At 40.9% G+C, this 16137-nt stretch overlaps 1 protein-coding gene across 20 annotated transcripts in view; it reads right to left on the bottom strand.

Moving 5' to 3' along the window:
- slmapa (sarcolemma associated protein a) overlaps positions 1-16137 on the bottom strand; it is a 76096-nt gene that overhangs the window by 26180 nt on the left and 33779 nt on the right. For 11 of the 20 annotated variants that reach the window (XM_037749003.1, XM_037748928.1, XM_037749401.1 and 8 more), the window contains exons 5-12: positions 7527-7563; positions 4921-4983; positions 4279-4374; positions 3452-3523; positions 3168-3308; positions 2934-3071; positions 1355-1523; positions 1030-1080 (exon numbers count right to left, since the gene is read on the bottom strand). In XM_037749003.1, the coding sequence (XP_037604931.1) occupies positions 1030-1080; positions 1355-1523; positions 2934-3071; positions 3168-3308; positions 3452-3523; positions 4279-4374; positions 4921-4983; positions 7527-7563 (767 nt within the window). Of the gene's footprint in view, positions 1-1029; positions 1081-1354; positions 1524-2933; positions 3072-3167; positions 3309-3451; positions 3524-4278; positions 4375-4920; positions 4984-7526; positions 7564-12643; positions 12923-16137 lie in introns of those variants that run through there. The other 9 variants (XM_037749315.1, XM_037749470.1, XM_037749566.1 and 6 more) reach the window with 2 other exon arrangements.

Here is a 16137-nt window from a genome sequence, read left to right as displayed (position 1 = left end):
TTCACCCGCTGGCGAGCTCCGTAAACCTCGCAACTTTGAATGTTGTGTTTACAATCCTACTCATTCTGTCTTTAACAAACCTTACTTTAGCTGTTAATTCACTTGTGTATATACTGTTTAAATATACACTGTATATATCTAAGTCCGAGCTATATACTGGTATGGACGATATTTTTCGGTCAACATATTTTACCTATCTATCTTGGTCGTAATTAATTTATTAATTTGAGTTGTTCTTATCAAAAATGTTTCCTTATGGTACATGTTAATGTTAAATATTATTATTGGACATTATATAATTTTTTTCTAACTCTTAAATTGTTGTCTCGAGTATAAATATGTTTAGGATATAATCTTAATAGGTATTTATGTATGTTTTTAATCTCCAGCTACCAATCTTTATTTGATTGTACCGACACCTGCTCCAAAACGAATGCTTATATGCATGTGAATGAAGCTTGTAAATCTGATTCAAACGTGAAACAGTTATTTGTTGTTATTTCAACATTTGAATACCTTATATTTAAGGTGGACTGATGATTTATCTTGCCAACAGCAGCAGACCTGCTGTAACAGTCTGTTGCCACTGTGACTGTGTTTAGGTTTCTGAATGTAAATCAGGAAAAAGTGACATTTGATTCTCTCTGAATGGTTTAAGATCTTAACAGAAATGTACCGAGGGCTTATGTGGACCGTACATCAGACAAATATCTCGACTTGAGCCTGAATCAACATCACTTGTCCCTTTAAACTACCAGAGGACACCTGAGGGCTGGACACCAAGCTACCATAAACAAGACCAAAACAGAAGAAGAAGAAGAGCCAGACTTCCACTGTGACAATCAGAGAGACGGATGAACAATGAGCGCGAAGAGAGGAGCGAGCAACAGGAAGTTCAATGGACAACATGCAGGAACTTGTCATGCATTATCAGTGCAGGAGGAGGAAGTGAAGTTAGCGGCAACAGAGAGACGAGCGGCGGCGGAGAGGACGAGTGTCCCAGAGCAGACCAGAGACATGTGCACTCACCCAGGCTGTTGTTTTCTTTAATGCTTTTCTCTTGTAGCTGTTCTAACCGCACTGTAAACAACAATAACAACAACAGCAGAGAGAAGCGTTGACCGACAGGAAGTCCCAGCTGAGCCCCATGATTGGTCAAAGACGTGACGTGACTCTTGTGTTAAAGTGATTGGCTTGCAGGGTGCAGTGTCAGTTTGTTAAACGTTAGGACAGGACAGGACTGTGTGTGTGTGTGTGTGTGTGTGTGTGTGTGTGTGTGTGTGTGCGTGTGTGTGTGTGTGTGTGTGTGTGTGCGTGTGCGTGTGTGTGTGTGTGCGTGTGTGTGTGTGTGTACCCTGCAGGGCGGCGAGCCTCTCGTTAGTGAAGTCGTTGTCGGCCTGCAGAGCTTCGATGCGAGCCTGGAGAACCTGCTCCTTCTCCTCCATCTCCTCGATCCGCATCTCCAACTCCCTCTTCTCCGTCGCTCCCCGCTGGGTCAGCTCCTCCTGCCGGCCCTCCGCCGCCTGGAGGAGGAGAGGAGGTGGAGGAGGGGGATGGAATAGTGAAGAAGACAAACCAGGAAAGGGGAATAAAGGAGGAGAAAAGGGGCATGAGGAGCAAGTAAATAGAAAAAGGTGAGTGGTAGAGGAGGGAGAGGATTAGAGGAGACATGAGGCGAGACAGGAGGACAGAATTCAAAGTCAGAAGGGCGGAAAAGGACAGAAAGGATGAGAAAGGAAAAATGAAAACTATTAAAAAACAATTAGGCTATAATAAAAGCAAGCACTAAACAGTGTATAAATCATATTTTGCTCCAAACAATTTGCAAAATGTAATATATTAACAGTATTAAATCAAATATTATTGCAGGGAAATTAAATCCCACATCATTTAAGCCTTTTTCACACATAGTTCCCGGTAAATTACTGGGATAACCTTTCAGGGACGGCTAGTGTTTTTCACTATTCACACCTGCACTACATTCGGGAACATTTCCTTCTTGCGCCTTTTCACACATACCATGGCAATGCTGGAATAGATGGGGCGAGGGACAGTCCAGCAGATGGTGGTAATGCAACACTTATGGATGCCAACCGCCAAAAAACTCAACAGAAGAAGAAGATGGGGCAATGCCAGATGTACATGTACATGGCGGAAGACGTCTCTTATTATTTTCAGGAACATGGCAGACGAGGAATTGTTTTTGTCCAAAGCCAATGTTCTTGTAATGTATTTATTTTTATCTATTGTTTGTTAGTTATCAAATGCAGGTTGGATGTAATGAAGGAAATACAGCGGAGAAAAATGAAACTAAGAGCGTCCGTCTCCACAGTAAATCATCTGTTGAGTGTTTGATGGTTATTTATTTGTGCTTTAGAACGTTAACAGCGTGACACAATCAGAAAATAACTTTTCTTTCTCTCATTTACAGCACCGCCGCGCTACATCTCTCCCTCTCAACCTGCTCGCACGATCCCTCTCTCTCTTTTTCTCTCTGTCTTTTTTTCTTTTTTTTAAGTCCTGAAGTCGACAGCAAAGCATAACTTTACTTGTTATGTTATCAAACAAAGAGAAATGTTCTCCACTCGTCCTAAATCGATACAAAAGTACTTCCTTGTTTTATGAATGAAGCGGTACAGTTGAAGCAGCGGTGCTGTGTGTGTGTTTCACCAAATCAGCGACGTTCATCACTGCAAACTCCACCCCGAAAGTTACGGAACTTTCAGAAAATACTACCCCCACGACCAGGGCCTTTTTTTTCGGGGTAAATAGGCCTGGAAAATGTCTCTGGAACTTAATTTAAACCCTGAACCCTGCGGTCGTAACGCACTAAGTTCCTCAAAAGGTTCTTGGTTCCAAGGGAAAGTTCCTGCGGTGGAAACGGAACTTTAGAGTAACATCACACACCTATGTTCCAGTGTCAGACCAGGTACCTTAATCTTGTCAGTGAGCTCTTTGATCTCGTTGACGGCGGCGTTGTACTTGTTGGCGAGCTCCCTCAGCTCCTCCTGGCCCCTCTCCGACATCTCCTTCAGGTGGGTGCACTCATCCTCCGTGTTACTGAGCGAGCGCTGCAGGACAGCAGAAACAAAACAATGAGCCCGATGCCTCAAAATGACAAATGATCATGATAGAGTGTGCATAGTATGTATATGTGTGTGTCCTACCTCCACCTCTGACAGCTTCCTGACCACCTCGATCTTTTCCTGCAGGACTCTCCTCAGAGACTCCTTCGCCGTCGTCTCGTAGTTGTGTTTGTCCTCCTGAAGAGCCAAGAGCTCCTTACGGATCCCGTCCTCCGTCTGGGACTGTCAGAGAAGAGGAGAGGATTTTGTTTAAGTGGATGATAATGATGACTTAATTGTAATAATTGACTGAGTTGATCCATTTATTGCAGGAGAATTTGTTATTTCTATCATGAGATACTCTGTCATACGAGTGTGATTATTACCTTAGAGTGAGCCTGAAGCTGACTGCCCATCACCTCCAGTCTGGAGAGCAGACGGTCTTCATCAATCAGAGCCTGGTGAGGATCCACACACAATTTACAGTAGGGTTAGGACAATATCACGATACTTGGGTGCCAATTTGATATGTATTGCGATTCTACAAGTACTTCGATTTCATATTACGATTTATTCCGTTTACTTTTTTAACACTATAGACCATGGGAAAAAAGTTGAATCATACTTCGAGGGACTTTAACCCTGGAAAATATCTAAATTAATAGAGAAAAAGTGTTTGATTTTGTGTCTTTATATAGTCAGATATGTCCTGAAGTGAAACATATCAGTTATTGTCAGGAATTAATTATTACATTTTTTCCAGCATTGCAAAAATCAAAGAATAAAGATATTTCTCCCACAAATTAGTGGTATTTCTTTTTTAATTTATAAGGGACACGTAGCCCAACATGTTTAATACTTGGGTGAATATAATCGGATTTATCTTATTTCCATATATGTATATTGTATACACAGTTCCCTTTGTTAACACCTTATTTTGAAAACCAGATGTAGTCACACGTGTTATACTTCCGCTAACTTCGCCAAGTCCGTCGCTAGCTCTCCCATCAGCTCCGTTCTCTTTATACATCCATGGTCAGCTCCATCGGGGGCCGTTTGAATATATTTTACATAAATGTCAGTATATGGGTGCTCAACGGTTGTAGCGTCGGCCGATTTGACAACTGAGTTACAACTCAGAAGATGCATCATGTCATTTGTACTTCTCTGTGTTACAGTACAGGAGCTAAAGAATGATAATGGTATTTCCTACCTGCCAGCTGCTCTCTGAGGCCTCCTGAGTGTTGGCTAACAGACGCTGCAGAGTGGCAAGCTTCTGCTCCAACATCTGCTCTCTGTGTAAGGCCTCCTGGCAGAAAGAAAGAGAGGTGGGCAATCAATGACTCAAATAAGAAAAAACAACAGCAACAGGGTCATTAATATTGAAGAGAACAAGGTTTTTTTTTTTTTATTATTCCTCTTTCTAAATATAAGATAATATAAACCTTTATTGATCCCCAGAGGGGAAATTCAGTTGCTGCAGCAGTACAAGGACAGATAGAGTACAGATAAATACAGAAAGTAAAATAAGTAAATAAGATGTATATAAAACTACACATTATTCTTATTTTTTATCAGTATGACTTTCTGATGAGAAATGGATAATACTGTATATGCTTTGCGCTATATAATTATGTCAGTTCTGATTAATGAAACAAAGAAACACTGCAGAGTTCCTGTCCTCCTCTTCCTTCTGTCCACACTGAAAATGTTCACAGCAGGTAAGGTTGCGTGATTAACACTAAAACTGTGTTATAACATGAACCGACTTGTATGTGCAACTCCCCCTCAGATTTACTGCCTCATTATCTTTAGTGTAGTTCCACACAATGGCCAGTAGGTGTCGGTGTGTTACCTGTAGATACTGGGAGAGCTGGAACAGTTCCTGAGAATACATACTGGGAGTGTTGGCGGCAACCTAGAAAACACACACACATACACACAACATGGTAACGTACTGACAGTTGTCTGGAGTTCAATCAGCTGGTGGACAAACAGATGCAAACCCACAGAGGTCTAAAGCTTATGCTGCACACACACAGATGACAGGAGCACAGACAGCCTGACACAAACCAGGGAAGAGATATATGGATGCATACAGATCTCACACACACTCACTGTCTAGGTATTCTGATCATAACTCAGGAGTGCCGGGGATGGGCCCTGAATCTCCAGCACTAAAGTCAGAAGCCTTAAAAACTACAACTGCCAATGATCAAACTGGTGGAACAGTGAGCTTGTCTTACAAGACTACACACACAGCAGTCATCTGTCCCACTCATGTGTTCATCTTAAAGGAATAAATCAACAATAGTTTAAGCACAGCACTCCACAACACATTAGATGTTTTGGCAGTTGTATTTTTTTAACTTATGACAGAGCCAGGCTAACTGTTTCCCCCTTTTTCCAGTCTTTATGCTAAACTAAGCCAGTCCTGACTCCAACTAGTATGTACTGTACTCAACAGAGTTTAATGTCATCTTAACATTAAAGCATTTTTCCAAAAATGAAAGAACTATTTCTCACCTGATCTAAATGTTAAAAAAGCCTGATGGCAGTAAAAGCAGGTGCATCATGACCCATTTGGGGTGAAGCCACTGCTACATGTAGTCCTCTCCAAAAACCACACATTCTCTCTGTGCATGCAGTACATTTCCACTTTAAGTCTGTGTCTGTGTGTGTTTCTGAATGTGTGATTCATTGTGTGTATGTCTGTCTTTTGGGACCCGGGAGGTGCAAGGATCCTGCTTTAACACTTAATTATGTTAGAGAAGTGGTTCAAATCTAATCACAGCTCCTCCCTGACACACACTCATGCACACACACACATCGTCAGCTCGAGCCTACATTCCTCAGACAGGTTACACTGAGGCCCTGTTGTTCTCACTGTTGCAGGGAAACACAGAACAGGGCGAGGCAGCTAACAGAAAGCTAACATGGTACGTATACAGTGTGTTAAGGTGCAGTATGGACTTTTAACAATTAGCCTGGCACTGTATCGTACGATATAAAATGATACAGTACAATACAACATGTGTGTGTTGTGGCATGATTAGGTTTTGCATTGCAGGATTCATTTGAAATACTGCAGTATGGTATGGTTCTGTGTTCCATGTGTTGGATGGACTTGGTATGGTGTGGGACAGGAAGGTGTGATTCATTGGTTTAGTCAAGTGTGGTCTGATGAAGTCCTCTTTATACACTGAGATCCTTCAGCTCTATCCTGATTGGTAAAGTAGCATGTGACAAATTTAAATAACAACAACTATAGCCTGATTACTATAGACTAGGGCTGGGACAATACACCCATCTCCCAGTTTGATACTATCACGATACTTGGGTGCCGATTCGATATGTATTGCGATTTTTAAGTATTGCACTTCTACATGTATTGCGATTCGATATTACGATTTATTGCGATTTTTGTTAACTTTTTTAACACTAGACCATGGGAAAACATTCAATCATACAATTCTTCGCACACATCAAAGGGTTAAATCAAACGGCTATGTTATTTTAGAGACAATATTGAGATGTACTGTATATAACAATATAGCCTAAAAATATTTATATTATTTATAAGCCATATCGCCCCACCCTAATATTTGGGAGTTTAATCTGATATCTGTCAATAGTAAAAAAAAAAAAAAAGTGCTTTTAACATGTTTTTTTTATAATTATTGTACAGGTACATTTGCATGCTGTTTAATGTGCTGCAGCTGAGTGAGCAGCTATTTAGCTATATAGCCTGCAAACTGACGTTAGCGGTGCACTTTTTCCCCGGTGAATGTTTGTTTGATCGCTCGTTCAACAAGCTATGGTGCAGAACAAGATGTGTGTTCATGTTTTGTACAATAAGTCAGGTAAGAAGGAGACTTTCGCAGGAAAGCTAACGTGGGTTGTTGTTCAGAGTCTGTGGCTCTTGTGTTGTATAGCAGGCTGCTGTCTGGCTCAGTGTGACCATCTGCTCTGCCTGTGATAGAACGGATACTGGAGACGATTACTGGATCATTATTCCATCAAATTAATGCAGAACAAGTGGGCGCCATCATGAAACAAAAAAAATGATAAATGTAGCAGACAGAAAAGCTATTTGATTGAACTTTAAATAGTCTTAAAGACACCTAAAGACACATAGCACTCGGGGTGAACGATGGGAAAAAAACTTTGCTCCCTGAACCAGATGAATGACTTCTGTAGTGCGGCGGCAGAAACTGGCAGCAATCCCTGCATTCCTCTATCAGCTGACTACTCCACTCTGTGTGTGTGTTTGTTTGTGTGTGTGTGTGTGTGTGTGTGTGTGTGTGTGCGCAAAGACTACTTATGTGTGTGAAAACTAGCCAACACACACACAAACTCGGCTCTGTGACTGAGGAGCATGCATACATGTAAATCTGAGACACAGACAAACAACTTGCACACAGGACAGGACGACGACAACACGCACAATTCTGTTCTTACCTTGTCTACAGGTAGTGGTAACGGAGCCTGGATGACACTGAAAGAGGAAGAGACGAGGAGAAAACAGGTTTGTCACCATGGAAACAGCAAGGAGGGAAGACACGTGGAGTAACCACGGCGACAGAAGAAAAAAAAAGTGGCTCTTGAAGGTCTTGTGACACTCGTGCTTGTACCTCCTCGTTAAATACAAACCTCATCTTATCTAGTTTATTGATTTTTTTCCTGGTAGCGAATTGATTAATGAAGTAGTTTAACTCCAAGACTCAATATCAGCTTCAATTAGAGCCTGGAGATGACTTAACAACAGTTAAACTACAGCCTCAAAAAGGACAGGCAGATAAACACTGCAGTGGCTGTTAACTGTGTTAAATCAGTGTGTTGAGGTTGTTGTGTGGAAGTGGCTGAACATCAGACACCGTCAGTCAAGCATTAAACCTGCAGTAGGCAGAATATTTTTGGTGTCATTGGGCAAAAATTCCATAATAACCTTTCAGCATATTGTAATTCAAGTGTTCTGAGAGAAAACTAGACTACTACACCTCATCATGGCTGTTTTCAGGCTTTAAAAAAATCTAGCCCGTGACGGGAGACTTTGGCCAATCACAGGTCATTTCAGAGAGAGAGCGTTCCTATTGGCTGTTCATTCAACGGAGGCAGCTGTCAATCCCTTGCGACCTCCGATCAAGCACTCAAACTAGGCCGCGCTGATCTAATATGAATCAATATTCTGTTACTGTAATGCCTATTTCCCACCTGAACTGTTGTCAGAATCATCTTGTAGCGTACTGTTTAGCTGTAAAATGAGAAAGTTTGCTCTGGCTGGTGGGCGGTGTTTGGTATTTCCTCAACTGATCTCAACATGGCTGCCGGGTCACAAACTTTTTAATTTTACATCTAAACAGCACACTACTAGATGTTTCTGAAAACATTTGAGGTGAGTAATAGGCATTACAGTAACAGAATATTGATTCATATTTGATCAGCGCTGCCTAGTTTGACCGTTTGTTCAGAGTTTCCGAGTGATTGACAGCTGCTCAGAGACGGCAGGCTCCAGCTCGGCTCTGATTGGTTGTTTTCCTCCGGTCTGTGAAATCTTGCCGATGCCATTAGGAGTAACGGAGGACACAGGAGGACACAGAGACACATGATCTTTTTCAGATTACCTGTCTCACGCACTACAGACAGGATATAGTGACTGTTTTTAATCATGTTTGCTCCGACCAAACTACACCAGCTTTAAAGTCAATGAGCGATGTCACAGGTCACTCGTACGGAGCAGCCTGAAGCCAGTTTTCAGAAATACAGAATGAGCCTGTAGTCAGCTTTACGAATGGCAAGTCATACAATGTTTGCCTTCATCCTATGTCCATTTTAAAATCAAAGATCTGAACCAAATCCATCACAAATCGATATACAATATGAAACGTTTTTCAACCATAAGGTGGCTTGTTTCATCACAGACACGGTGCTGTACCACAGGCCAGGTGTTTCATATGACATAACACAGATTGTCCTGTTTTGTTATGTGTATTAATATGGTCACTATGAGCTGTTGTATCAATCAAATGGACACATTTATGAGTTACGATTACATGAGCAGTAAATCAACACTGAGTCAACACTGAGTGACAGTATGTGGAAAATAGGCCAGCTTCAGTTTCTGCCCTTCATGAACATGGCCTCCTCTGCCATTCAGTGGAGCTATTTATTCAAGGCATTGTATCTAACAGCAACACACAAGGCCATGCAGGTTTGTTTTAGTGGGGGTGAAGGTAATCAAGAATTTACCTGGAAATAGTCAAAGTTCAGGAATGAAGGTAAACTTGACTCCGGGCAAAATATAAGCCGACTCTGTTAATGTGTAACTACCGACCAGCAGGAGAGGTGGAGACGGCAGCAGCTCCTTCAAACAACAAACAGGACATAACACCACCACCACCCTCTCTCTGGAAGGTCATAATACAAGTGTAATATGTTGAACATGTGTTATTCTACAAGAGAAAAGTTGCCACAACATAAGAGATTCATATTCAAATATTTCAAATACTTAATTAATCAATTAATAACAAAATAGTACTTTTGATTTCATATTTTTCCACCATTCAACAATAATTGTTTAACTTTTGCAAGGCCACAGGGGGCTCCCAGCTCACACTGGGTGAGAGGTGAGGTACGCCCTGGACAGGTCACCAGTCTATTTAGAGGAAACCCTGAGGCACATAGAGTCAGGTGAGACTTAAAAAAAACAAAACAGAATCAGCCAAGAAAATTGCAATCGGTGCATCTCTAGCTAACATATACACAGAAAGTATATACACACACACACACACACATATACACAGTATATAAAAACATAAAGTTGTTGGTAAAAGAGGTTATATGGCATATTGTCAACATATCTGACCTGAGAGTTGATCAAAATGCCATTTAATAATAATGAGCTAGTACATAATAAGAGTTCTAGCATGTAGGATCCACTCAGACAAGTGTCATCAAAGGTTTTAAGATATACTTATAAACTGGTGAGTACCATTAAAGTATATTTCACAAAAGAACACAATATACTGTACATGAGATTACAAAACATTATGCCAATAATACTACACTAAATAAGACTATTAGTTCTGAAACACATTTGCACACACACTACGGTTGTCAGGTGATTTTTGCCTCGGCCCCTTATAAAATATGCTACTGATTTACACTTTACTAAAGGTCTTTACTCACTAAGACATTCCTTAAGTTGTAACAATGCAACTAGATTTAGTAAATCACTGGTTTGACAGTAGCTGGTAGTTGCTACATACAAAACTTCACACACAAACAGTGATGGATTTAACAATTTCATATAATGTTTCTACTTTAGGAACAATCGGGGGAGACCAAGAAAGTGACAAACTCAACTAAAGGTAGTAAAGTAAAGCAAAAGTATTAAAAAAGTTTGCTAGTAATAAAACCCTTGTCAGTTTATATGAATCTAAACAGGCAGACGCAGAAAAATAAAATGGTGGTGTTGGAAAAGTATTTTCATTAGTGATTGCTGCTTTGTACACCAGGACAAAGCTTAGGTAAGTGATTTGGATAAAAGACACCTCAAAGACTAAGCCAACAATTTTAAAAGGACTTACAACATTTAGCACCAACAGTGCAGGTTCTCTGCGGAGATCAGGGTTTCTGCTGGGACTGTTCTACTTCACTGTGACAATTAACTTCCACAGAGCAACATCATCCATCACAGGAAACACCAGCGACTGATTTCACTGTGCTGAGTTAAGTGTTTTCAGAGCTGCATTACATTGAGCTCTGCTGCACGTCGATCACCTGACTCTCGGGGAGAATTGCAAATATCCACAAGGAAATAATCCTCCTTTACATGTCGTCTTACAAACTTCACTGTCTTAGAAGAAACTAGAGCTTTTGAATCTTTTATCTAGTCTTCTTTAATACGTCTCTGTGAGCTGCTAAATGTTACAAAAAGCGTAATTACATGCAGTATACTTTGCAAAGGGGTTACTAAAAACTGGACATACAAACTGGTTGTAATTGTACACACAAGGTAAGAAATAAACTCTTCTTTGACTCTGCTACATTCATTCAGTCACAGCGACCTGTCACACTTTAATTTTTATCGCCGCGGCAATCACTGTGCATAATGTTGTCTTATTCATCACTGCTGCCTGCAGCAGTTCTGTCACTCAAACTGAATCATCACAGCAGGAGGCCCATATCCATGATGAGATTTTTTTTTGCCAGTTCATAATTCATCGCCATTTTTCACAGTAGGAATGTGACAACATGAAACTTCACATAACCTGAACTCAAGAGATTTTATAAACAGGGATGTTTCAGATATGAATGAACATAAATGATCCCGACGGTCCATCTCGTGCGAGTAAAGCGAGGCGAAAATTTGCTTGGCTCTTGGTGTGAACGCAACATTGGTGTTGTCATGTGCTGTTTGATAGGCGAGAGAAGTGAACGGTTGTGTCACAGACAATAACTGAAATATGCTGGGGCATCCTTGTAGCCTAGGGGTTTAAGACCTCAACCACAACGCCTCCTGTTCACGACCTTTGTTGCATGGAAGCTTAAACTTCAGGGTGTCGTGAAAACTGAACTTAAGTCAAAGCTCTACAGCAGGTGTTTACAGCAGACTATCTGCATTAAGTGAATCACTCATTTTCTGTCCTCATCAAACACTGACTGCAAAGACCAGCACTGCTCCAAAATAACACATTTTAAAAAGATGGAAAAAACCCACGGCATAACATGACCTAAATTCACAGCTCTTCAACTAAGGCTCACAAGAACATCAACTGTGCCTACACACACACACACACACACACACACACACAAAGTGCAGCCGGTCCACAGGAATCAGTCATCCACATCAGATCTAGTTCAGTGTTTTGCATGCGGTCCAGCAGAGACTGATGATGGAAAACACTGACAGTAGTTTCCATCTGTGCCCTGCTCAGATATTTCTACCACTTACAGTCACACCACTACTCAGACCTGTCGTGGAGGACTCATGAAGCTGCCGTGGGTAACATTTTGACCTGGCCCCACATATTTAGCATTGAATGAAATATGTCGGTAGCACAGAGTGACAAAAAAACTGTCCAAAAGCCGACATCAAATGTCTCGTCAGCTTCGTTCTCTTCTTCACTTATTCTTCTACATAATGGTTCCAGATATAAAATCTAAATTTAATATTATATATTTCATTTATATTTAAATGAACAGCTTCTTTGTACAGAGAGAGACTGTATATGACTACTGTATATCAGAAACAACAAAGGAGTAAAAGATTCTGTCAACACAGCTTCTGCTTCTGGTTTGGACACATGTTTTCATCTGCAGACAGCATGAATAAACCCAACAGTCTTCTGTACACAAGAAACAAGCTGTGTTGTTCGTTCTCTAGCGAATGTCAATCACTTCAGACTTCCAGCTTCATTTTATGACAGCACATGGATCCCTTGGTGCCCCTTTAACAGTTGGAGCCTCACATTGTGTTGTAAAACAAATCTGAAGCTTGATGAACAACCAGCAGCTGATCAGAACTGTCTAAGCCTAAAAATCCTGGTTCAGATTCTGGACAACAGAGACGTTACCTGCCAGGTCTTCTTCCGGTGTGTGTCAGGTGTTGATTTGAAACAGGACAAAGTTCACTGTTGGGCCTCTATCTCAGCCTGACTCAGCTACTCCTGTGAGACAATGGACCCTTCCTTCTAACTTCATTTTCTCTCCTAGTTTCAGACCGAGCAGCTGATTCCTCTCTACTTTTCCACAGCGTGAGTCAAGTCATCCCACAACACAAACTTTCTTTCTTTCTACTATTTGCTCCTCCTCTGAGCCAAGCAGCTGATTTTTCTTCCTTTAACTTGTGCAACTTACTGTGGCTCCACCCCTCCTGGCACTGACTGTGAGGAAACAAGCCCCCCTCTCTGCTGCAGCTATGGTTTTTCACTGCCTTTATGGTCTGTGAGGCTAAAGGTGTACTGGATAACTAACCCGGCATCGCATGAGGGGGCGGGGTTAATATTGTTCTCTTCAATCTACAAGCTGTCATGCAAAAGCTCCACTCACCTGGGAGAGCGCAATTGTTCTGAAAATGAAACACCCTCTCTAACCACTTGACTATGAGTGTGTGTGTGAGAGTGTGGGTGTTTTAAGGAAATATGGCAGGTGATAACAGACTGATAAGTGAAACAAAGGAGAGCTATTGTCATGAACAAAACAGTGACTGGAGGTTAACTGTGGTGGTTAAACCTGAAACACTTTAAAGGTGTTACAGCTACGGGTTTGACTTCCTTATTCCACTGTCATATTTTTGCCTGGTAGGATTATATTTCACCAGATAGAAGAATAACTTGTTTCCTGTACCAAAACTGGAACTGTGAGATATATTAAATAAATAAGTTATAATTCTAATTCACAACCTGCTCTAACTTGTGAATTGGATATTTTTGTGTTGTTCTCCATTAACAACATTGATGTGAAATATGTGACACCACACTGATTCACACAGGAGCAGAAAGCTGCTGCATGTTTTTAAACGTCTCTGGCCACACCCCCATCAGTGATGTCACAGCAGGTGTTTCGCATTAGATGGAAAACAACATATAATATGGGTGTGTTCACAAACAGTTGGGTATTTTTTCAGTCTGTTACTGCTTTTATTTTTTTCAGGCGGCAACCTCCGGGTCTGAAAAGTGCCTTAAACTTGAATTCTTTCTATTTTTTTTAAGATTATTTTTTTGGCCATTACGGCTTTATTTGACAGTGACAGTGGTTTTTGTGAAAGGGGGAGAGAGAGGGCCATGGGTCGGATTCGAACCCCGGGACGCTGCGATAAGGATCCAGCCTTGGTAGATGGGATGGCCACTTTACCAGGTGACCTACCGGGGCACCCCAACTTGAATTCTTTCTAATAGCCAGCACGGGGCGACTCCTCTGGTTGCAAAAAGAAGTCTGATTGTATAGAAGTCTATGAGAAAATGACCCTACTTCTCACTTGATTTATTACCTCAGTAAACATTGTAAACATGAGTTTATGGTCTCAATCACTAGTTTCAAGTCTTCTTCAATACAGCATGATGTTCATTTAGTAAATTATGGTCCCATTTAGAGTAAAATAGACCTTGTGATTGATGGTTGCTACCACGGCGTTGACCGGTCTGGGAGTTGTCCGTGTTTTCATCTTACAACTTTAACCCTTTCACAGTGTGTTTTCAGTTCATGAAAGTTAATTGTAACATAAGGGATGCACCGATCTGACTTTTTCAGTCCCGATACCGATAGTGATATCTGGGCTTTGGGTATCGGCCGATACAAAGTACCGATCCGATACCAGTGTTTAATCAATAAGCTGGAATTATAATTCAAGCGTGAACCTGTTTCATGCAGCAACAAATTGATCAAAACTTACAAACTTACACAGGAATTAAAATTACAGAATATGATGTATATAGTATTTAAACATAGAATTGAATTTAATAGATCGACCCCATTGTCACTGTTATATGATCCAGCTATTTGAGTCAATATCGGCCCGATATCCGATCCAGTATTGGTATCGGTGCGTCCCTTATTGTAACATTTTGGTCACCAAACTCGAGGCTTCAAAACCGTAGTCCACAAACCAATGAGTGACGTCACGGTGACTACGCCCCCTTCTTATATAGTCTGTGATTTATTTATTTTTTACATAAAATGTAATGGATGTGGACGAAGGGAACTCAGATTGCAGCAATTTAAAAGACACTGCATACACGTTTTTTTTTGTTTAAACTTATGAGAATGATATTACTGTATTAATTATCTGACTTTTAAACTGCAAATCTCAAAAGGAAAAAAATTAATCAAACTCTTCTTTTGAGTTTTCAGGTTCACACCTACAGTAATGAAAAATAACATTGAATCAAGTTTTCAAAGGAAACAGATTTGGTCTAATGTGTAAATACAGGTGCTTGGCTGGCACACAGAGGGCGACTGTATAAAGCTGTATTTGGCAGGTTTCCACACGGCTAATGCTAACACGCGGGGAGCAGAAACATTCTTCAGCTATTAATAAATCTGTCTGATTTAGCTTCACACCACTCTCTCCATCTGCACTTTATAGAGACACAGATGCATAGACTTAAAGACAATGAAGATGAAGTCTGGCTGGAGAAAGTTATTGTCATACAGTATGTGGATTGTAATGGTGGGTGGCATCACTGATATGTAAGCCTGTGATGGAGTAATTTCCTCCATATTGTCTCTACAAAGATTGTCTATAATTAAGTTCTGATTGATTTCATTAATCAATAATATTTTGATTCTATGAAGATTATATTAACTGAAATTTGACCCAGAGACATCACTTACATCTGAGACATCACTTACATCTGTGCAGGTGTTCTCAGCAGCTGGTCTTTGAATTGAACAGTTTTCTATTGCCTCCGTACAGCTATCAACTAACCGGGGGAGGGAGAAGCTTGAATTACAACATACACAGAGGAAGAGCGACTTCATTCTCTGCTCAGGTAGACATTACTCCTCTATATCTTAACATACAGTAGCTAATAGTTGTTTGCTGCTATATTAATGCTGTGGATATCGTAGATCACATTTAAAGATGTGATGGAGATTTGAGTTAATCTAAACTGAAGTAACAGCTTTACTGAGCTTCATAGTGAGTTTCAGATCATTGTTTAGCCGTCTGGCCCACAAGTTTACTTTCCTGATTCACTCTCACCACTCTTATAGCGTAATTTTCTACAAACCCACTGTACACTACCTGGTCAGCACCAAACAGCTGACTGACACAGTTAGCGACTAGCTGGTGAAGAAAGTGGAACATTTAGCAGATAAAGAGCCAGATTTTTCCCTCTGGAGTTGGTAGAGACCAAAGACTGAGGACATCAACTCTTCGTTTGCAAACACAGACAGCAGGAGCAGAGCAGACCCAGAACTCCTTATCTCAGTCTGTATTCATGCAGGTCAGGATGCTCGTTTGTGTTTTCCACACTGAAAGCTGGAGCAATGCAGCAGATGGCACTGCCCGCCATGGCACCGTGCCCCGGACTCACACACACACTCCATACTGAATCTACAGTAGCCA

This window comes from Sebastes umbrosus, chromosome 1 (assembly GCF_015220745.1).
Source record: "Sebastes umbrosus isolate fSebUmb1 chromosome 1, fSebUmb1.pri, whole genome shotgun sequence".
NCBI classification, from domain to species: Eukaryota; Metazoa; Chordata; class Actinopteri; order Perciformes; family Sebastidae; genus Sebastes; species Sebastes umbrosus.
This window is presented reverse-complemented; position numbering and strand designations above follow the sequence as displayed.